This window comes from Rhinatrema bivittatum, chromosome 8, assembly GCF_901001135.1.
Source record: "Rhinatrema bivittatum chromosome 8, aRhiBiv1.1, whole genome shotgun sequence".
NCBI lineage: Eukaryota > Metazoa > Chordata > Amphibia > Gymnophiona > Rhinatrematidae > Rhinatrema > Rhinatrema bivittatum.
Genome location: NC_042622.1, coordinates 96,148,696 through 96,171,400, shown reverse-complemented (window position 1 = coordinate 96,171,400; position 22,705 = coordinate 96,148,696). Strand labels below are relative to the sequence as shown.

The 22,705-nt window shown below is 43.0% G+C and overlaps 1 protein-coding gene across 6 annotated transcripts in view; it reads right to left on the bottom strand.

The window, feature by feature from the left end:
- The window catches only part of CARD9 (caspase recruitment domain family member 9), a 61,372-nt gene that overhangs the window by 1,712 nt on the left and 36,955 nt on the right, over window positions 1-22,705 (bottom strand). For 2 of the 6 annotated variants that reach the window (XM_029613144.1, XM_029613148.1), the window contains exons 2-9: window positions 16,831-17,057; window positions 15,922-16,059; window positions 14,238-14,563; window positions 13,819-13,998; window positions 12,940-13,092; window positions 12,166-12,291; window positions 9,322-9,507; window positions 1,715-1,800 (exon numbers count right to left, since the gene is read on the bottom strand). In XM_029613144.1, coding sequence (XP_029469004.1) covers window positions 1,715-1,800; window positions 9,322-9,507; window positions 12,166-12,291; window positions 12,940-13,092; window positions 13,819-13,998; window positions 14,238-14,563; window positions 15,922-16,059; window positions 16,831-17,057 — 1,422 coding nt within the window. Of the gene's footprint in view, window positions 1-1,714; window positions 1,801-9,321; window positions 9,508-12,165; window positions 12,292-12,939; window positions 13,093-13,818; window positions 13,999-14,237; window positions 14,564-15,921; window positions 16,060-16,523; window positions 16,656-16,830; window positions 17,058-22,705 lie in introns of all 6 variants that reach the window. The other 4 variants (XM_029613149.1, XM_029613147.1, XM_029613146.1 and 1 more) reach the window with 4 other exon arrangements.

The following is a 22,705-nucleotide window of genomic DNA, read 5'->3' as shown; positions in this document are numbered from 1 at the left end:
GAAAAGCTCAGAAAAAACAGATAACTCCTAATGTTCTTGAGAATCTGACCGAATTCCTCGAATCATCAGTATATTATGAAGTTGCGGAGAGAACAACGCTCCTAATTTCTTTTTTCAACGAAAAAGACTTAGGGGACATTATGCGGGCTTATTTTAAAAAGCCCAATGCAAATTTCATGGGAGCAACAGTCAGAATATATCCTGACGTTACAAAGACTACACAACAGAGGAGAAGGGCATTTCTTGATTTAAAACAAGTGGTATTAGCACTGGGAGCATCTTTTTATTTACGCTTCCTGTGTAAGTGTATCGTAAAATATAAAGATGACACTTATATATTCTATCAGCCAGAACATCTGATGAGCTTCGCAGAAGGGAAAAAAGCTCTGCTACAGCTGAGTAATAATATCTCTGATTTATAAAAAAAAAAAAATGGTTTTGTGAGACTCATATATTTATATTTAGTTTAATTGTGTTTCCTTGTAATCTCCTAAAATGTGCACTCTTCCCCCCTCCCATGTATAGGGGTCTAATGGGAATTACATAAATGGAAAAAGTTTATTTTCTTGAATTTATTTGCTTTTTTAAGTATAATTCTGTCCATGTAAAGTTAATACCATTTTTCTGTTTCAAAGTGGATACTTTGTAAAGTTTTGACAAAATAATAAAGAGAAAATTAAAAAAAAAAAAAAAGAACTGGATGTTGGATTTTATTACTCAAGGCAAGTTACAATTCAGATTCAATAGGTACTTCCCTTCCCTACAGAGTTTAGCTTAAAATCAGGCCGTTTTCAACGCGCTAGCTTTACCCCTTATTCAGTAAGGGGTAATAGCGCGCTGAAAACGCGCGTCCAACCTCCCCAAAATAAAAACCAATAAAACCAACCCCCCCCCCAAAATAAAAAGCAATAAAAGCAGTAAAAACTGCTTTTCTGTACACCCTCCGACTTAATATCATGGCGATATTAAGTCAGAGGTCCCAAAAGTTAGAAAATAGTTAAAAATTTTAAAAAAAAAATTTTAAATGGGCCCGCGGTTTGAAAACCGGATGCTCAATTTTGCCGGTGTCCGGTTTCCGAACCCATGGCTGTCAGCAGGTTTGAGAACCGATGCCGGCAAAATTGAGCGTCAGCTGTCAAACTTGCTGACAGCTGCCGCTCCTGTCCAAAAAGAGGCGCTAGGGACGCGCTAGTGTCCCTAGCGCCTCTTTTTACCACGGGCCCTAATTTAAATAAATTAATTTACTGAATCGAGCGCACAGGAGAGTGGCCTGAGTGTGCGCGCGCTCGCCCACTCTCCCGCGATTTTTACTGTATCGGCCCGAATGTAAGTTAGTATCTCAGGAACAGAGAGTGAAGCATCAGTAGGAGAAGTGGGATTTAAACAGGGCTTCCCTGGCTCTCAGCTCGTTGCTCTAATCATTAGACTACTCTTCTACTCCAGAAGCATAAGTTGTAGCTTCTAAGTGCCATCTTTCCAGCCCACATTAGTATTCTTTGAAGGGGCACAATCAAACTAAAATTCTAGAGCAGCATTATGGGAGAAAGTGTTGGGGTGGGAGTGAAGATCAAATCAGGACAGACTAGTGTGAATATACTGAAGAATTTGTAAGGTTTCAGAGCAGACCAGCCAAGGGCTGTGCCACCCTGGAATGTCACATACAGGTGGCCCTGCGTTACCCCCCCTTACCTCTCCCCAATAATTAATGCCATACCCAAACCTTCTGTAATGCTCCTCAAAGCTCTTTTTAAGACGTCTTCTTTCCTTGCTAGCTTGCTCTTCATTTGATGAACCGCCTTCCTGGAAAAGAAAAACGTAAATCATCCATTGCCAGTCCTTATCATTAGCAGTGGTAAAAAAAAAAAAAAAAAAAGGCACTTCAGTGATATTCAGATGCCTCAGCTTATTTCTTGTGTGACTTATTTAAATCCCTAGAAGGGACTCTTTAAAGTTCTGCAAGTAGAGAGGGCCTTGGCTTAGCATGCTGTCTGAACACTGGGAAGTGTAAGAAGTTCAGAGAGGCAGTCAAGCATTTGCTCTAATTGGGCACTTAGGCCTAAGACCAGCCAGAGGGAAAGAAGAAATAAATATGCCAAACCCCACAGAGTCATATAGATTTACAGCAAATATTTTTAGTAACCAGCTGCAAGTCAGATATATGGAGGGAATTTCTTTAGTGTGGACAAAAAATGCTCAGGCCATCTGACTGCACATGAAATATGTTTGTTGGTCTTAGTCCAATTCTGTAGAGGAGACTGGCCAAATCTTTCAAGCTGCTATTATAATTCTCACTAATTAGCACTCCAGCCTTAGTGGCAGAACTGAAAAATGAATGGATATGAAGGCTTGACTACTCTTTCTTTTTTTTCTTTATAATTGAAAGTTTATTGAAAAATCACAACTGTCAACCATGACACTATCAAACATCAGCAAACAATGACACCAAACACCCCCCTCACCCTGACTCCCCCACACATCACCCCTACACCCTCCCATAACAGGCAAAAGCAAAACAGAAAGTTGACAGAGAAGACATCATCACAAAGAATAAGAAGGATAATAAGTAGCAATAAAACAAAGACAATTCAGGAAGCACAGGCTTGTACCCAAAAAAAGTAAGAAACCCAGATACCTTCAAATTCTTCCAAAGAATCATGCTTAAGCATAATTAGTTTCCTCTTATAAAAAAAAAAAACATAGGAAACCGCCAATGCACATCTTGCCACGAGAATAATCTGTATTATTACGGAATTTAGCTAAGACTTACATTAGAGACCAGAAAGTCCAGTAAAAACAATTTAGGATCATTGATATAGAAACTAGAGTAATAACCCCTATCAATTCAATTATCATTTCCCATTACATTTTGGACTAAAGAATAGTCTCATCAAATATGAAATAAGGTAAAAACTCCTTCAATTATATGCCAACACTTCACCTTGACCTCAGAGTAGATTTTATGCAGGCGGTCAGGGTGGGATAATAATTTATACACATTTTCAACCAGCAAAGAGAAAATGGAATACCGCCCCACTGATCGAAAACAGAGGTCCCAAGTATAATCATTCAGTGATGCTCCAAGATCAGTTTCCCAGACTAACAAATGGTGGGGTTTAGTAGTTAAATCTTCATTCAGTAGAACATAGATTTTGGAAATTATCCCCCTGATACTACTAACCTTGTTGCAATACCTTTCAAACAAAGTTTGCCCTCTCATGAGATCAATGTAAACCTCTTTGAACCCATAAAATGTGTCAGCTGCAGAAAAGAAAACTTATCTTTAACCAGAAGGTGAAACTTATCCCTAATTTCCGAAAAACTCAACAACCAAGCAAGCCCCCAAACCTGACCCAATTGTGGCAACCCAAGCCCTCCCACCATCAAAAAGCTACCAAGTCCAGGTTGGAAGCCCTTATTGAATCTCAAAGGAGACTTAAAGAAAAAACCTCTGTCACCCATTAGCAGAGTCTTCCATCTAGTCAATAACTTTAAAGTAAGGAGAGTAAAAGGCAAGAGAAGTGAAAGAAGCATTCTCAACTTCTCAGGAAGCCACCATAAAGCTCCAGCAGGGACTAGCCCTGCAAAAATCTATTCAATTTGGACTCACTGTTTAGTCTGTCTTCCTCTGCCAGTTGACCACCACCTTCAACTGAGAAGCCAAATAATATTTCCTAAAGTTGGGAGCTCCCAGTCCACCCAACAGTTTAGGCAAATATAGAATTATACAAGCTATCTTAGCGGGTCTCTGCCTCCAGATGAAACTAAAAATCCACCACTGGAGGCTTGTTTTGACCGCCGGTCACAGATGGCTGCGACCGCGTCTACTCACGTCCTGCACCGTCCTGCTCCCCTCTCCAGGCGTGCTCGTGGCATGGGCTAGTCTCTGTCGCCGCGTTCCCCATGGCTCCTCGTGGCAGTCGAGACGCTGCTGCCACCCACGCCAATTCTGGGCCTTCCTAGGCATGCACGCGCGCCACCAGGCAAAGAGAAAATGGAATACCGCCCCACTGATAGAAAACAGAGGTCCCAAGTATAATCATTCAGTGACGCCTCTTTGATGGGAACCTTGGGGGCATCCCTGATTGATGATGTCATGGGATCAGGGTTCTTAAGTTCCACCTTCACCCTTAGCTAGCCGACTTGGCAACGAGTTCCACTACTACTCTACGAGCTCCTGCTCCGTTGTTCCTGTGGTGACACTACCGGACTTTCTTGTACTCTGGAACCTGCCTGGTACCCGCTCCTCGGGGGCCAGCGTGCGCTCTTCAGGGACTTTGTCTCCTGACCTCCCCCGCTTCTCGGGTTGGCCCTGCGCCTTCCAGAAATACTATCTTGCTGGCTCCCTGCTCCTCGGGGTCACCTCTGGGAATGCCTTCACCACTTGGGAGTTCTATCTCTGTGCTTCCCCGCTCCTCGGGGTAGTGCCTACATTCTATACTGAGTTGTCAGTGCTTCCCCACTCCTCAGGGCAGTGTCTCCATCAATACAGAGACTATCAGTGCTTCCCAACTCCTGGGGGTAGTGCCTACATTCTGCACTTGGGACTGTCGGTGCTTCTCCGCTCCTCGGGGCAGTACCCTTGATTCACCATCGGTCACTGCTGGCACCTCCCGCTCCTCGGGCTAGTCTACATTGTCACCTGGAGACCTGGCTTGGGCCTTCCTGCTCCGCAGGTTGGCCTACGTCATCACATCAGTACCTCCCTCACCACACAGCTCCGCTCTTCAGGGTTGCCTCTCTGGAATACCTTCTGCATGTCCTGTCTCGCGCTTCTCGCTCTACTGGCCTGCCTAGCACCATCCCCTTCAGAGGTCTCTGCCCAGGTACTGATCTCCAGCCTACATACTTACTGTGGGAATCCCTCCTTGCTGTGTCTTCTACTCTGCTCCTCGGGACCCCTCCACAGTTTCACCCAGAGCTCCCCGCTGTGCCTGACCTTGCCTCCCGATGGTGTAGACCTGTGGGGCTCCTTCCCACAGGTAGTAACAACTCTCACCTCGGGCCAAGGGTCCAGAAACCCACAAACCATTACAAGGCTCTTAAGAAGCTTATCTAGAACCTGAATAGGTAGTGTTTGAAATAGATAGCAGAGATGTGATAAAATATTTGTCTCATTAGCCAGGACAAAGCACAACGTTCCCACTCATCTGGGTCTTGCTGTATATTGGAAATCATGGGGGGATAGTTAAATTGAAAGTTAACACAAACTTACATAAACCCCAGGTATTTTGATCTATCTTTAACCCATTTAAAGGAGACTTGGGCTCTTAATGATTGGAACATACTATCTGGAACAGAGATACTCAGCATCTCAGATTTTTTTCCATGTTGATCTTAAAGCCCTAGACCCTTCCATATCTCTCACATTCCTCTAATAAAGTCATAAGAGATACCTCATGTTTACTCAAAGTAAACATGAAATTGTCAGCAAATAAAGATATCTTGTAGTGGCAACCTCTGAGTAAAATTCTCTGTCTTTACATTTCCCCAGATCCTTCCTGCAAGTGGCTCCATTGCCAGGGCAAAAAGTAAAGGGGATAAAAGGCACCCCTGCTTGGTATTGCATCCCACCTGAAAGTGAGCAGAGTACCCTCCCCCATTTACTTTGATACAAGCCAATGGCTCTGCATAAAATTGGGTAAAGCACTCCCTAATCCTATTAATATCAAATAAGAAAGACCCTGATCTGCCCTTAATCTGGCCTTGAGAGACCTTACTTTTAAACTTCTGGACTAGTAGTCTGCTAGCTTTATTGCCATGCTGGAAGTAGGTTTGTTTAGTGAGATCTAAGTGAAAAGAGATTTTTTCAGCTGAGAGAAATCGCAACTTGTTTCTACACTCCTCTAACTTTGCCTGCAGTTTAGGAGCGGGATTTGCTTTACGCATACTTTCCAAATCACTAAGAAAATTAACTAAAACCAATTTATTCTTCTCTTTTACTTTTTTCAGCTGTGCAGTACAAGAAATTAATCTCCCCCTGACAACTGCCTTTAGACAATCACCGAGAAGCACCGGAGTTGTATCCACAGTATCAAGTACTCTGATATAGCTGATTCTGGGCCTTATTTTCCAAGGCTATCTCAGGCTTGCGCTAACAGCACAAGCCTGCGATAGCTAGCGAAGGTAGCGCACGCCTGCGCTACCTACATTGGGGCGGAGTCGGCCCCGGAAGAGGAGGAGTCAGGGTATCACCGGGGCCGACTCTGCGATGACGGCACGGATAGCGAAAAGGTAAGGGCCTTTTTGTTGCCTATTCGCGCCCAATAACTACACCTTCTATGGTGGAGTTATTGGGCGCGATGCCGGCAGCGATCGCATCGCGGAGGTGCGATCGCTGCCGGCTAGCGCAGGACCACCCCCCCGTTTCGGCCCCCCGCTCCTCATTACCGCAGTTTTCTAAAGTATCACAGGCCTGCGATACTTTAGAAAATGAGGCCCTCTGTCTGTTGAAGAAGGTCTTTATTATCATTCACGCTCCAAAATTGCTTCCCTCAGTCATTGTGTGATAGGTGTAGATCCCATCAAACTGAGGAATCATCCAACCATGTTATGGAACCAACATCTGCCTCCCCTGTTATAGAAACTAAGGTTTTGAAAAGATGCAAGATCTGCCACAATCAACCAGACTCCACTGCTCCATTTAACCTTTCAATTGCTGCCTATGGGTCCTCGCAATTATTCCAACCTCTATCGAGTTATCAAGTGGCAGCCACCTAGTGATGTTAAAGTCCCTCCCCTCTCCCCCCAATCAGATGTTCTTCAACATTATCCAGCAAGACTTCATTTAGCAAGTTACAAAAGGATCCCTGGTTGACATTAGGAACTTTATATATTTAATAAGGTGTAAATCTCCAAATATATTACCATTTTAACCAAAATATATCTCCCATCCACATCCCTGCATACTACTAAAACCAGCACTCCCACCTCCCCTATTTATTTCAAAGTGAGCTAGACACAATAAAGATAGAGGGGCAAAGCCTAGACCTAAGCAAACCCTCGGCCCTTTCCCTCAAATGGGTCTCCTGAATTAAAAGAACCCCAATCTTCAGTCCCTGGGCCTCTTGAAACATCATTTGCCATTTTAAGAGAGAATTAAGGCCTTTTGCATTTAAGGAAGCTAATAGCGACCATGGTATAAAAGGCACTGATCAGATATTTCTAACCCAAAAAACAAGCAACCCTCCCAAAGATCAGATACACCAAGCACCCACCAAGTCCCATACCTCTCCTCGTAATGAAAACACCCTTCCCGCCACCTGGCAACCTCAATTTCATGACTCAAACCACTCCCCATGCTCAAACCCCCTTCCCAACAATACCAGGGTCTGTTCCCACTAAGTAATGGGGAAAGATGTCACCAGCTCTCTACCCACTGCATACAACACAAATCTCAACAAGAGAGCTTGACAACAAGTCAATGAAAATGGATAGAGTTGAACAAAAAAAATTGAAAACCTTCCAGGCCCACATAAAAATTGGACCAGGAGGAACATGCAATCAAGTTAATCACAGAGGTCTTAAAGCAGAACTCAAGGACTGTCCAAAGTTCAGGTACAACAAGAATTATGAAAATGTTCCCAGAATGTAAAGATGCAAAAATTGAGCCAATTGGATACAGTACAGTCAAGTATTAGCCTCTCTAGATGATATAGACATATCTGAATTTCTCCATAATCTCCTGCTCCTCTTGTTCACGTGTTGCTATTTAGGAGGTCCTTTATAGCAGGGCCCAGTTAGCCTCTTCTGCCACTTGGACATGGATTCCGGCTGCCGACAGGATCTCTGCTGCTTCAGCCAGTCATAATCCTGGACATCACACCACTTATGGTGAAAGCAAGCCCAAATGGAAACAGCCAGTGGTATCTGATGACTGTTCTCTCTGCTCAGTAAGGAGGTTATTTCCCACAAGTCCCTTCGCTTCTGAACCATAAAAGGAGACAGATCACTGAACATCTCAGTGTTGGTATCATACCAATTCACAGCTCCCAGCTTTCGTGCTGCTGCCAGAATGCTATCCTTTAGGGGATCGTGAAGAAAGCAGGCGATAATGTCTCGGGGGTAGTTTTATTAACCAGGCCCAAAGATGGGTAAGCCCTCTCAATCACCACCTCAGTGATCTCTCCTGAGTTCTTATCCAATGCCAAGATGGCTTTACAGATATACTGAAACACTGCAATAGCATCCACATTCTCAGGCACCTCCGGTATCCCCCAATCCTAAGACTACAGTGATGAGATGTGGTTTCTAGATTTTCCATCTTACTTGCAGAAGCAACACTGGCCCTTTCCAGTTCTTCCACTGATTTTTTCAACTACATTATGGTCATGGCCTGATTCTCAACATGTGTCTTCACCTCTTCTATCCTTGTGCCAAAATTGGAGAGATCCTGCCATAGTTCCATTAACAATTCCTTTATCTCGGTCTTGACGGAGGTAATATTCTTCCATAGCTCACAAAACCAAGCTTTACAGTTGTCCCCAGTTAAATTATCTCCTGTCTGTTGGCTTGACCACAGCCCTCCTACACTCTGTCCTACCTCTGGCCCATCGATCTTGGTCGGCTCCGCCATATTGCCCACTTTCTCTGGCAGCACACTGTAAGCGCCGTATGAAAACTGGTGGAGATTGATCCCCATTTTAGTCTCACAGACATACAGGCAGGACAATCAACACAAGTTCAGGAACCTGCAGCATGGTATTTAAAAATCTAAGTCAAGAGATTATAGTGGTTATTGAGTTTGCAGTGGGGAGCTCTTCTCTCGGGCATCCATTAAGGTCAGTGACATCACTTTGTCCCTAGACTACCTTTTCACCTCTGCAGTTTATCCAACTTCTTTGGAGGTGAAAGGACTAGCCTGAGAAGCCAGTACCGCATCTTACTGGCTCTATTTCTACTAGTTAGGCTGATCCATTCCTGGTTTTACTCTGTCCCACTCCCCAATTCCATTTACAGAATTATAATTTTGATTTCCCTTAAAAAAAAAACTGGCAGGAATGGAACCCATTGGCAATTCTAAATATTTTTCTCTGCAAAACAGTTTCAAATCCTGCTACTAGGGTCCCTGTCACAATGCAATCACCAACTGAACTTGTATTGAAGATGAAAAGTCTGCATTAATTTACAAAGTGTAAATTGGAATCTCAGCCCATATGCAAATAAGTTATCTGGAGCAACTGTATTAACTAGTAAACAATGTATCCAAATAGCCACAAAGAGACAGATATCCAGCAAGTCGATCACACTTCCTGACATCTTCTGCTCTTTGCTGAAATTATGGAAAGTACATGCAGAAAGGGTTATGGATCCATGGCTACATACCGGGGTAGGTGGTTTCAGCCTCTTCAGCTTTGTTTCTGTGGCCAATAGATGTCCCTCAGTCCTGAACAGTTGTATCTGCAGCTCATCATACCTCTCCCCCAGCTCACGCAGCTGTTTACGATATGCATCCTTTTCGATCAGACTTTTTGAGTACTGGACATGAAATTGCTCCCGTGTCATAATAGCCTGAAAACATGAAAGGAGACTGCATGTTACTTATCAAGGCTGCTACACTGTTGTGTCAAGGCATCAGCCATCTTCCTCATGATACAGTCCTGCATTCTTTATTCTGAGATAGATTATTCTGCTACTACAAATTTATAAATTAATTATATACTAGTAACACTTGAAATATTCATGCAATGACAATAACTTGATTCTGAGAAGAAAATTCCAAATAAAGCATCATAAAATCCAAGTAAGTCACGAGGAATGAAGAGAAAGCAGTTGTTGGTAGTTAATATCCTTTCAAGGATGCGGACGAGGCCTTGCTAAACACTCAACCTTATTTTTATGCCAAATCTGTATTTAAAAAAAAAAAAAAATCCCCTAAACACATAAATCACCTGCAGGCCAATACAGTAAACACTGTTAGCCCGCTTTTGGCCGCGCATTTTTGACGCGCTATTTTCACCCCTTATACAGTAAAGGGCAATAGTGCGTCGAAAACGTGTGGCCAACCCCCCCCCCCCCCCGACACTAATAGCGCCCGCAACATGCAAATACATGTTTATGGGCCTATTAGGCATTCCCGCGCGATACAGAAAGCAAAATGTGCAGCGAAGCCGCATATTTTAGTTTCAGAAATTAACGCCTGCCCAAAGGCTGACGTTAATTTCGGCCGGCGCCGGGAAAGTGTACAGAAAAGCAGAAAAAACTGCTTTTCTGTACACCCTCCGACTTAATATCATAGCGATATTAAGTCGGAGGCCCCAAAAATAAAAAAAAATGAAAAATGAAAAAAAATAAAAATAAAAAATCTGCTCGCGGCCCGCGAGTTGGAAGACGGACGCTCAATTTTGCCGGCGTCCGTTTTCTGAACCCGTGGCTGTCAGTGGGTTCGAGAACCGACGCCGTAAAATTGAGCGTCGGCTATCAAACCCGCTGACAGCCACCGCTCCTGTCAAAAAGGAGGCACTAGGAACGTGCTAGTGTCCCTAGCGCCTCCTTTTACCGCGGGCCCTCATTTGCATGCAGGCAGATACTGAATCGCGCGCCCAGGACACTGGCCTGAGCGCGCGTCGGGAGAGTGGGCGCTCGCCGCCTCTCCCGTGCTTCTTTCTGTATCGGCCCGCTGCTCTGTACAGTAAAATCAGTAGTTGTGCAGAGTAGCAAGCATTTCCCGATTTGTCAGACTTAGCCAATCAGAAGAAGGGATTCCTGCATCAGGCTGCTGCAGTTATGCAACAATAAACTCCAGCAGCCTTATCAAGTTACAAGGTAGCCAAACCTTTTGTTTTACATTTCTGGTAAAATCTAAACGAGGCAGCACAGTGGTCAGAGGGACCTTATGCTTGTTGCCCAGAATAGCACCTGTCACATTGGCCTTTTCGTCAGGGGATCTGCTAATGCTCATGTCTGGGATGCCTAAAACTTCCGGGAGGCCTAACTTGGCAGTACTGTTATGTTTTGGGAAGCTGATGCATGAGAAACCAAGTAGTCAGGATCATGGCTATGCCTGGATTTTGCATCACTTTTCAACTTCTCATTTTCTGATTTTAATACAGTGCAGGGAAGGAAAGGCACCACCAATAATGTGCTATTGGTGAAGCTTTGTTTATTTTGCAATGGCCATGGATCAGGTTCTGGTGAATTTCATAGGGTTATATATTTTATTTATTTATTTATACAATTTTTTGTATACCGTTGCACAGGATTCCATCGCCATGATTCACATATCATACATAAAATAAAATTACAAAATATTAAAACTGATTTCAAAACATTAACACTACAATTAAATAACAATTACAAAATATTAAAAATTACTTCTAAAATTCAAAAACTAATATAGTCTACTAAAAAATATGGACAATATGGTTAATTCCAGGGCAGTGTATGGCCTCTGCACAACACTTCAACCCTATTAGTCCATTTTTTTAAAAAGTTAATGCGACTCCAGATGGACAGACAGACAAACTGATTGAATCACTGCATAAGTTCTTTCCAGCTGTATTGAGAAGTGCTAAAAACTAACGCCCGAATTTTAAAACCCCTGCGCACTTAATATTCGGGGGTTATGTGCGTAGCCGGGTCCTGCATGCGCCAAAAGCATTTTCGATAGGGCCTGGCCACGCACGTAACCCCCGATACGCGCAGAAGTGCAGGGCCTAAAGAAAGGGGCGGGGCAGGAAAGCGCCATTAGATGCTGTCCCGGGGGAACCTTCCAGCATGCAGAGTTTACTTCTGCTCCAGAGGAGCAGTAATATTAAAACAAAAAAATGGGGATAGATAGGTTTAGTTTAGGAGTTGGGGAGGAGAGGGGAAGAGGGAGGAAGGCTAGGGTAAGGGTTAGGGAAGTTCCCTCCCAGTCCGCTCTTTTATTGGAGCGGACTGGGAGGAAATTGGGCAAAGGCCCGATTGCATCGCAGCACATGGATTACAAAATCCTCCCTCCCGCACGCGGGAGTCCCGACCTGCCCGCACATGCGCGTGGGAACCATATTTTATAACAAGTTATAAAATCGATGTGCGCATTCCGGGAACTGCGCACACATGGGCGCACGCACACCTTTTAAAATCTACCCCTTAATATTTAGATGTCAATGACTTTCAAATTCCATTTTTGCACTGGATGGAAGCAGTGGCAGGAGCCCCATTTAATTGGCGATACCGGTTAATTACCTGGTCCCTTTCTACTGAGATTTCTTCCATTTGCTGAAAAGTAGCTTCAATTCGTTCCTTGTACATCTTGGAGTCCTTCTTCAGAGTCAGGCACTGCAGTTCCAAAACTTCTTTCTCATCCTTGTACTGTCAAAAACAAAGAGGGGAATCATAGTCTTCACTGTTAGACCTTGGAAGGGAAGCTCTAACCCTGACAGCAACTTTCAGGTAGGCACTGCGTCTGCCATTTTACTCTACAGTGGTTTGGAAGCAGAGGCAGATACACAACAAATGTTGATGGCATTCAACGAGTTCCTTTGATTTTCTGAAATACCCAAAATCTGCTTTTCAAAGATTCTCAAAGCAGCAGAAGACTACAGTGCAACTAAACTCCTGAGAGATGCACAGATTCAGTCCATTTGTGGAGAGGAGAGAACCCTAGGTCCCAAGCCTTAATCTTAAAGAGGTTTTATGTTGTACATTTTACCAGTTACAACACAACTGGACTATGGGAGGGCATATCTCGGGGGAATCAGAGGCATTTACTTGGGGGACAAATTTTTATCCACCTCCCATTGCCATCCCTAGAGAGCACATATCCATGTTGATTTCACAGAATTTTGAGAGGTGTTGACTTCATTAAAGGGGGCAGGTGATACAGCTTACATGAAAAAACTAATATTTTTACAGGAGGAGGGGTGGGAGGAATAGGACAGAGACAATATTAGCCACCACACTACAAATTGCACACTGCATTACGACAAGGATCTGTTTGATTTATTTTTTACGACTTACTTTGTCTTGGAGGTCCTCAGCTTTCCGGAGGTCCTTTCGTAAATTGTAAAGCGTGTTCACTAGATCCTGGTATTCCTCCAGCGCTTGCCTGCGGTCCTTCTCCAGAGTCTGAATGTAGAGCCTGTTCTTCTCAGCTTTCCCTTCTCTAGCAAGCTTGATTGTAAAAAAAAACAAAACGGGACATCACAGTAGGATGCAACATGCTAAGTGTCTGAACTGGGCACACAGCAGGAACATTCCATTGCACTGGAAAGTGCTTCCTGATGCACATTATATGCAGAGCACATGCTGGATCAGTCCTCCGACTACCTGCCAGATGGGAAAGCTGGGTTCCGTTCCTGCACTGAGACGTCTGTTGCAGTAGGTATAAAAGTGGGCTAATGCAAGTATTTTTCTTATGGCAGCACACAGGGTCTGGTCAAAGACTGCACTCTCAGTCACTCTTGCAATATTATCTTCATCAGCATGCTCCTGAGTGACAATATACGCTTGGGATAGATGCAGTAATGTAAATTCCACCCAAGCATTCTCCCACAGGAGTGGGGGAACGGGGGGGCCAAGCAGGAAGGGATTCCAGGCTGATTTTCTTTCCTATTGCTACTGCTGGCTGAGGACCAGTCAAATAAAGTGGGGTGTGTGGAGGACGTAAATCCAGAAAGGGGCCGTGTTGGGGCTCTGGCACTTTCCCAGATATTGCTTTATCTTTGGAAGGGGAACCCCCTTCGTCCCATTCTTCAAAGAGGCAACCCCTGCCCCCTTCATTCCAGAGGCCCTTTCCAAACATTTTGCTCGGGGACCCAGAATTTGAACTTACATCACGGGACAGTCATGCTATTCAGAGGAGTGGGCAGGAGAAACTGACAAGAGCAAGTATCTTACCTTCAGCGAGCTCTCCAGTTCCTGAATCTGGGCTTTCAGAAGATCGTTCTCACGTTGCATTTCATAAATCACATCTTGACTTGGCCTTAGCTCTATCGCATGTTTCAGTTTCAGTGTGTGCTTTCTCTCTACTTTACAGTCATCCTCTGCCCTCATCAGATTCTGCTTGAGTTGTTCAATCTGTGGGGAGGTTTGTAATCCATTAATTAAGCTTTTAATGTAGGACTGGACATTCTTATTAGTTAACTATAATCCTGTAACATTTAGCATATCATACTGTAAAACAATCACAATGTCACTTGGCAAGCATCATCTGGGAATGCGTTGCTGTGGGGCAATTATCAGTTCCGTTGCTTGTGTGCACTGGCTCCGTTTGCATTTTGGGGACAGTGAGAATGGAAGGAAGAAATAGAGCGAACCTCAAGCTGCAGGTCCCGGTTCCTCATCAGTACTGTATTCTTGTCTTCACTTTGCTTGGCAAATCTCATGGCTAAGTCATAGTTCTCATCTTTCAGCTTCCTCAGCTCGTCACTGAAATTATCCCGCTCCTCTTTCATCTTCTGCACCCTCTCCTGGTGCATGTGCAGTTCACCATCCTTCACTTGCAGCTGTTTTATGGTGTCCTCTTTCGCACTCAGCCACATGCTCAGTTCTTTGGATCTGCTCTTTTCCTCTTGGATGACCTGCTGGAGCTTTGTGATCTCATTCATGAGCAGTTGTGTGAGGCTGGATTCACCTGCAGTATCTGTGCAACAAACACAATTGCTTTTGGTGGGCACCCACAAATAACTGTCAGCTTTTGAGAGGCTGCAGGATTAATAGTGGGTGGATTTTAAAAGGGTTACGTGTGTGCATATTACGCGCGTAACCGTGAAAAACCGCTCCTGCCCGGCGATGCACGCAAGCCCCAGGACACACGTATGTCCCGGGGCTTGAAAAAAAGGGGTGGGGAGTGGGTGGGGTGGGACGGTCCGGGAGCGGGGCAGGGGTGGGACCGAGGCCTCCGGCACAGCAGCTGTGCCGGGGGATTGCGCGCCGGCACTTGGCTGGCGCGCGCAACCTACGCCTGCCCAGAGGCAGGCGCAACTTATTTAACAAAGGTTGGGGGGGTTAGATAGGGCTGGGGGGTGGGTTAGGTAGGGGAAGGGAAGGGAAAGCCATCAGGGCTCCCCTAGGGCTCGGCACGTGCAAGGTGCACAAGTGTGCACCCCCTTGCATGCGCCGACCCCGGATTTTATAACATGTGCATGGCTGCGCGCACATGTTATAAAATCAGGAGTAGATTTGTGCACGCCGGGTTGCGCACACAAATCTACGCCCGTGTGTACCTCTTAAAATCCAGCCCAATGTGTGCTAGGCAAAAATGAGTTTAGGAAAGGGAACAGTGGTGAAAAACAAAGAACATATAGCTTAGAAGAAACCATCATCAATAAGGTTAGAAGTCTACCAAGATATCTCCATATCTTCATAGACACAAAAAGCAATTCTTTTACTGCCCCATCATAGCATCAAGGTAATTTTCATCAGTCATAACCTTGATAGCTCTGTGTTCTAATTGGCATACAGACAAAAGTATGTTAACTCTGATAAGATATTATGGACCTCGAAAGCTAAAAGCAAACTTGCTCAACAGTACATTCATGACCAGCATAGGATCCCTGATCATTACTGCCAATTCCTTGGAGACTGACCTTCAGCTAGAAGAAATACTTCTAGCTGAAGGTCACTTCAGCTAGAAGGTCACTTCAGCTAGAAGGTCACTTCAGCTAGAAGAAATACTTCTAGCTGAAGTATTTCTTCCAGCAGTGCCAGTGCTGATGCGTCTAAAATGTTTCTACTTTTAATGTCAATGATATCAATTATAATAATACAGAAAGGAAAAATAAAGGTTTTCTGTTGTTGTGACACCATATAATACAACATATTTATTATCTGTGAAGGATTCTGCATATCATGGTCTTAAATTTACTATACAGCTTATTTTTCACTGAATAGATTTATGAAACCTCTATTCACTAGGCAGTACTTTTATTCATTCCAGCTTCTTAGGAAATGTTGCTTAAAGAAAATGACATCAGTGAAATAAGTGTTGCAAAACATTACCTATTATCATGGAGAAGACCCTGGTAGGTTCATTCCCAGTTATTTTCTTATATAGATGTGGGTAATAGAGTTCCAGGCTTTCAAGAAATGCCACATAACCTTTCTTGCCTGTTCTGTACAGAATATCCATTAGAACTCCTGCAATGCAAACATTGAATGTTCAGTAATTTAATTATTTTGTATATATTCTGCCTTTTATGAGTGGTCAGCCACAGGCACACAAAGGCTAATCCCACACTGTCAGTACTATCAAGCCATTATAGTTAGGATGACTAGATAGCTCCATGACCACAGGAAACCAGCTCAAGCCCAGGGTAAACCAGCTAAGCCAGTCCTGGATTTACCCCTTTACATGCATGGGAGTGGCAGATCTGATTTTCTCCCTTGACATGGAGTTATCTGGTCATCGTAAAAGCAGACTTTAGGTGCACACAGAGGTCTGAGGTTGAAGGCTGAGAGACTGGAAGTACGTGAAAGTTGTTGTAATGTCCAGGCAACACATGACCTGATTTGCTAATGCCTTCAATAACAGGGGCAATGTTTCCTGATTTGCTTTTTCTTCATTGATTTTAATTTTTTTGATGCCACACCGGTGATGTTACCTGGCCATTATGACATAGGTGTGACTTCACAAAGCAGCTTCATCAGCCAGTCACAATGCAGCTTTCCTCCATGAATATTCCATGCCATATTACCATCTGTTATAAGGTCCAGAGCTGTGCAAGTCTACAGCTCTGTATAAAAACATGAAATAATAATATTAGTAATAATTAAGGTTCTAAAGTAATATTACAGAGATGCAAATTAATCTCAGTATCTGAGCTGTCCCACCCCCTAGCACTCAGGCTGATAGTCCTTTCCAATGCCTCATGTCCCCCATCTCTATGTTTGCTGCACAGAAGCACTCACCAACTTTCCTCTTCCGGATGACAAGGCTGGGGTCATTAAAAACCTGCTCCTCATCATCTCTGTTTATAATCCGGCACTGCCTGAGATAAGGAGTAATCCGTATGGGGTCAATTACAGAGACCAGTTTCACCCGATAGTTTTCCAGTTTATTCCAGCAATCTTCGTCATCCTCTTCCAGGTCCCATGCAGTGGACGAAGAGAAGTTCTGGTAGGATGGATTTTCTTCTCTGCAGATTTTATGGAAGAGAATTATAGAATTGTAAGAAGCAGGGAATAATGGTGCAGCATCTGTGTATGAATATATCAGGATGCAATATTTTAATTAAGGGGATAATCTAGTGTACGGTAAGAACATAAGAACTTAAGATATGCCATACTGGGTCAGACCAAGGGTCCATCAAGCCCAGTATCCTGTTTCCAACAGTGGCCAATCCAAGTCACAAGTAACTGACAAGTACCCAAACATTAGATAAATCACAAGCTACTATTGCTTATTAATTATCATAATAGAAGTTTACTGATTTTTCTTCTAGGAACTTAACCAAACCTTTTTTTAAACCCAGTTTCACTAACTTCTGTAACCACAGCCTCTAGCAAATAATTTTTTTTAGATTTGTTTTAAACAAACTACTTCCTAACTTCTTATAAACGGTGCTGTATGGTATCTATATACAAAGTGAAGGTTGCATGTTCAAATCCTATTAGCGTCGATTCAGGCTTTCACCCTTCCTAGGAAAATATAGAGGGAACCAGCTGTAACTGGGTGATGCTGATACTCTGTATCCAGTCTGTACAATTTTATGTATTTATTTATTTTATTTCAAACATTTATAATCCACTGATCTACAATTCTCAGCAAGTAGCAATAGAACTAAATCTTAGGTTATGAGACTCCATGCATGCAAAACATTTATGATTTTTCTCTCTGGAACATTTCCTAGAAGAGAAAGAAACGGGGAAAGGCCAAAACCATTGCTTACCTTTTTTGGGGGTGCTGGGCATGGGCTTTTGGTCTACAAAGTGTAAGTTGACCAGAGAGGAAAATGAAAAGAGTCACAAAGTACAGGCATAGCATCCTAGCACTAAGACAAGATCACTGGGTCTTAGCTGAGAACATCACTGAATCAGCATCTTCATGTTCTCTTAAAGCCAGGGAAAATCTTTTTTTTAAAAGGAAGTCATTGACTCAGCAAAGTGCAATTGCTCCCTGAGGGCAGAGCACTGAAGAATGGCACCATCCATCCGTGAATGGAGAAACCCCACTTTAAATTTAAAGTTATTATGGCCATGATCTAGGGGTGGGGGAGGTTGAGCCTCCCCCACCTTCGTGAAAATAAAATAGGAAAAACCATAGGTGGAATTCTAAGAAGACAAGAAGACTTGAGGAAAAAGTAGAAATGCTAAACAAATATTTTTGTTCATTGTGAGAGTCTTTGTGAGAGTGATCCTGCGGATGACATGGGTGGACAAGTTTATCTTTTTGTACATGATACCAAGATCTGCAATAGAGTGGACATTCATGTGGGATTAGGCAGCATGAGAAGGGATCTAAGCTTGAGGCGTGATGAAATATTTGATAGTTAATATTCAATGTAAAGAAGTGCAGACTCATGCATCAGGGGCACAAAAATTCAAATGAGTTGTACATGATTGGGGGGGGGGGGGGGGGGGTATGAGATGCTGATATGCACAGAAAAGGGACCTTAGGACGATCAAATCTTTCTCATGCATATTCTTTGTGGACATCCTGAAAACCTGGCCTGTTTGTGGCTCTTCAGGACCGGAGTTGGCCACCCGAAGAGGGGAAGAGAGGCAGGGGAATAGATTAGAGACATTTTAATACCTTAAAAAGGTTTTAATAATGCACTAGAAGCAAACGTTACCTATTTTATTTATTTAAAAACATTTATAACCTGCGGAGAGCAAGGCAACAATCATAAAAGTCACACAAGAAACAAAATAATATCCGACAGGACAGTGAGCATCTCTACCTTGCCTTAAAAAAAAGAAACCTGTAAAACTAAGGGTCATGATGTAAAATTCCAAGCGGGTAAACTTAGAAACATTTTAAAAAATATGTTTCCATTTCCATAGAAATGGTGGTGGATGCCTGGAGTACCCTCCTAAAGGAGGCGGTGGCCACAATCGAAAATGCTAAAAGATTTGAAGGTGGCATGGAGGTAACCTGCACAGTGCGGCAGTTGCAATCCTAACTGCCTCGCTGGCCAAACTTCATGTGACATCATTTACTACGTCACTACATTAGAAATTATGAGCTTTTCCCCTCCCATAGTCTCTTGCTAAGATCTACAACCTAGCAGGGTCACATCCTGATTGGCTGCACAGGGGGGGAAACCCGGTGCACAGTACCCGGAAGCAGGCACCAAAACCAGAGAGCAAATAGCTTTAATCATTATAATTAAGTATGAGATTATAATTAATGGTATTAGTACTAGCAGGGAACATTTCAGCTCCGCCATCTGAGAGGCTGTAATCTGGAGGAGGCAGGAGGAGGCCGTCCGATGCACTAAGGAGGGCCCGGTCCTGTCTCTGATAAGTTCCCTAGCTCACCTGGAAAACCGGTTTTCTTTTTTTAAATCCATTCTGCCACTTAAATATATTCCACAGCTGTAACGTCAAGGATGGAGAAATTCTGGAAAGGACTGTGGGAGGAGGGTTGTACAGATATCCTGCAGCACTGTGGTACAAAGTTTCCTATTAAGGTAATTCATCAAGGTCTTTTCCCAGAGAAACGAATGGGAATCAGCCGTTAAGTGAGTCAGGAAATATCTTCTGCTTTATTTTAGAGAGGACACCTCAAGCATTTACGAAGAACAGCTAAAGAATACAACTCATCACACTCAAGCTTACAGTTAGGAAAAAGAAACTGAAATGAACAGGGTATTGGGATTGTGATGTTAGGGAATATGGAACCATTTCTAGTTGAAAAAGAAGCTTTTGGACTTGCCTTTCAAAAGCATTTACACACTTAAAACTAGGTTTTATATAAATAAATGCACTTTACCCGTGTAAGTGGGCTTTTGAAAATTATTACAGTGCATGCCATTGAATTGTCCCTAGGATTTACCTGCATTAAGTGCACAAAACACGGGTAAATGGCTTTTGAAAATTGCTGTGATAGTATGTTACATTTACATGAGTAACTCCTTTGAAAATTCACCTGTCTGTCTGGGGGCCAGATGTACTAACATTTTCCCCAAAAATGCAAAATGGAAAAGAAAAACCTTTCGGTATAGCAGGCTCTTACAGAGAGAGCAGGGCTGCTCCTGCTTCATTCCAGTGTACAAATCTGAGATCACTGTTCCAGGCAAAGCTTCTACCTCTTTTACTTTTTTTTTTTAATTATTTTATTAAGCGATGTCATCTCAGTACATACACAAGCAAATATAATAAAATTTACAAAAAACAGACTAAGATGTACATCATTTTCTAACATCAATACTAACAAACTACTGCAGTAGTAAGGACAAGACAACCATTCGCACCACATCCATACCTTTATATACATAAGCAATTACTGAATTTTATTTATATTGTTATTGTGTATTCTGAAAAAATAAAAAAAAACTCTTGCCAAGCTCTTTGATAATCTTTCAGTAGTGGTTTCTTTTCCAGTTTAGCATCCATTTGTATAATGTACTTTAAGTCCAGCATTTGTAGAAACCATAGGCATATGGGAGGAGTTTGTTCCTCCATCCAGCATTTTAAAATGCCCAGTCTAGCTTTCAAGAGTGCAATCTGTGTAAATTGTATATATCCTTTTGGGAGGCCATCCATCCAGGCCATGTAACCCAGTATTAAACATTCTACAGTAAATGGAGGTCCGATAGCCACTATCCATTCCAAAGTGGTAAGCACTTGTTCCCAATAATTATATAATTGAACACATAATAGAAACCTATGAGTGAGTGTTCCTTTGACATGAAGACATTTTATAAATAGATCAGAATTTCATAATCCCATTTTGAAAACTCTAACAACATCATAATAACTCCTACGTAAAATCTTAAACTGCACTTCCCGAAATTATGATGCAAAAGATACATTATTTAAATTTTTAAATAAAACTCCCAGATCCTTTACATTAATTACAGTTCCCAATTCTGTTGATCATTCCGTCGCTAGTACAAAAAGTGCCCAGTTAATCTAATCTCATTTTATAGCAAGAAGCCAATTTGTCCAACTGGGTACCTACCCCAACAATTAAATTTGCCAGGGATTCAGAGCCACAAACAAGCAGGCCGATACAGTACACTGTGCTCCAACGGAGCGCACTGTTAACCTGCCCTTGGACACGTGTTTTCCCTTACCCCTTATTCAGTAAGGGGCGGAAAACGCGCGTCCAACCCGCGGCACCTAATAGGGCCCTCAACATGCAAATGCATGTTGATGGCCCTATTAGGTATGCCCGCGCGATACAGAAAGTAAAATGTGCAGCCAAGCCGCACATTTTACTTTAAGAAATTAGCACCTTGCTAGTTTCTGCCGGCACTGGGAAAGTGCACAGAAAAGCAGTAAAAACTGCTTTTCTGTGCACCCTCCGACTTAATATCACAATTCCTTTCAAAAACGAACACTGTCATCCGGCGGACCACAGCTATGGAACACACTACCCCCAGATCTACGCCAGGAACAATGTCTTCTGTCCTTCAGAAAAAAACTGAAAACTTGGCTGTTTTCTCAAGCCTTTCCAGTATGAGACTCTCCCCAACTAGCAATGACTTGCAAACAATTGTTTATAGTTGCCTGTTACGCATTTCCTTAAAAAGCGTTTTCTTAATCTAATTCCTTCTACTTTCAATTGTCCTGAATTATGCTCCCTGTTCATTGTAACTTTCATTTTCATAATTTATGGTTTTCCCCTGGTTTGATGTAAACCGGTACGATAAGACATGGTCTTGAGCATCGGTATATTAAAAAGAATTAAATAAATAAATAAATAAATAAATAAATAAATAAATAGTGTCCTTAGCGCCTCCTTTTGCCTGTTTCTACTGCACCACCTAATTTAAATACAGAATTGCGTGCACAGGCGAGTGGCCTGTGCGCGCGCCGGGAGAGCGGGCGTTCGTCCGCTCTCCCGCGGACTTTACTGAATCGGCCCGAAAGGGAGCACATGATTTAGCTGTTAGAATATAATGTCTAGCTTGTAGAAAGGCATAAAAGTGTGTGTTAGAAAGATTAAAATCAGTTTTTACTTGCTTGAATGAAAAGACAGCATCTATTGCTATAGAGTATAAATGATAAAGTCGAGCGATGCCGTGAGCATACCAGGTATGAAAAATGCTATTTTGTATTTTAGGGACAAAGCTAGGATTTCCTACAACCAGCAGTAACGCAGCGCATTGACAGGTTACTCCCCACCAATGACAAAGATATTGCCATGCTCATTTCATTGACATCAGAAGGGGATAATTCCTCATTGCAACTGGAAGTGATCAGGTTGGGGAAACTAAAGCACCCCAAAGTGATAAAAGATGGAGAGGTGAAGCAACCAATTTAGGAGTACAAAATTCACATGTATTTGAAAGCCATTCCCAGCCAAATCGAAGCTGACATGCATTTTAGAATCGAAACTCTGGAAGAGAAATGTCCCCCTTATCCTTTGGATTCAGTAAAGTAGCATAGCTAATACATGCTGATTTATTCTTCCACAAAAATGTAGATAGTAGCGACTTCAACGTCACCACATCCCGAAGCGTTAACCAGCATGCAGCATCTGATGCCGGTACTAGGGGTGTGCATTCGTACCCTACGTATTTGTAATCCGCAACGTATAGGGCCATATTCGTTGTATGCGTGGGGAAGCGAAACGTATCGCGATTCCCCACGAATACAACGAATCTTCGCCGAA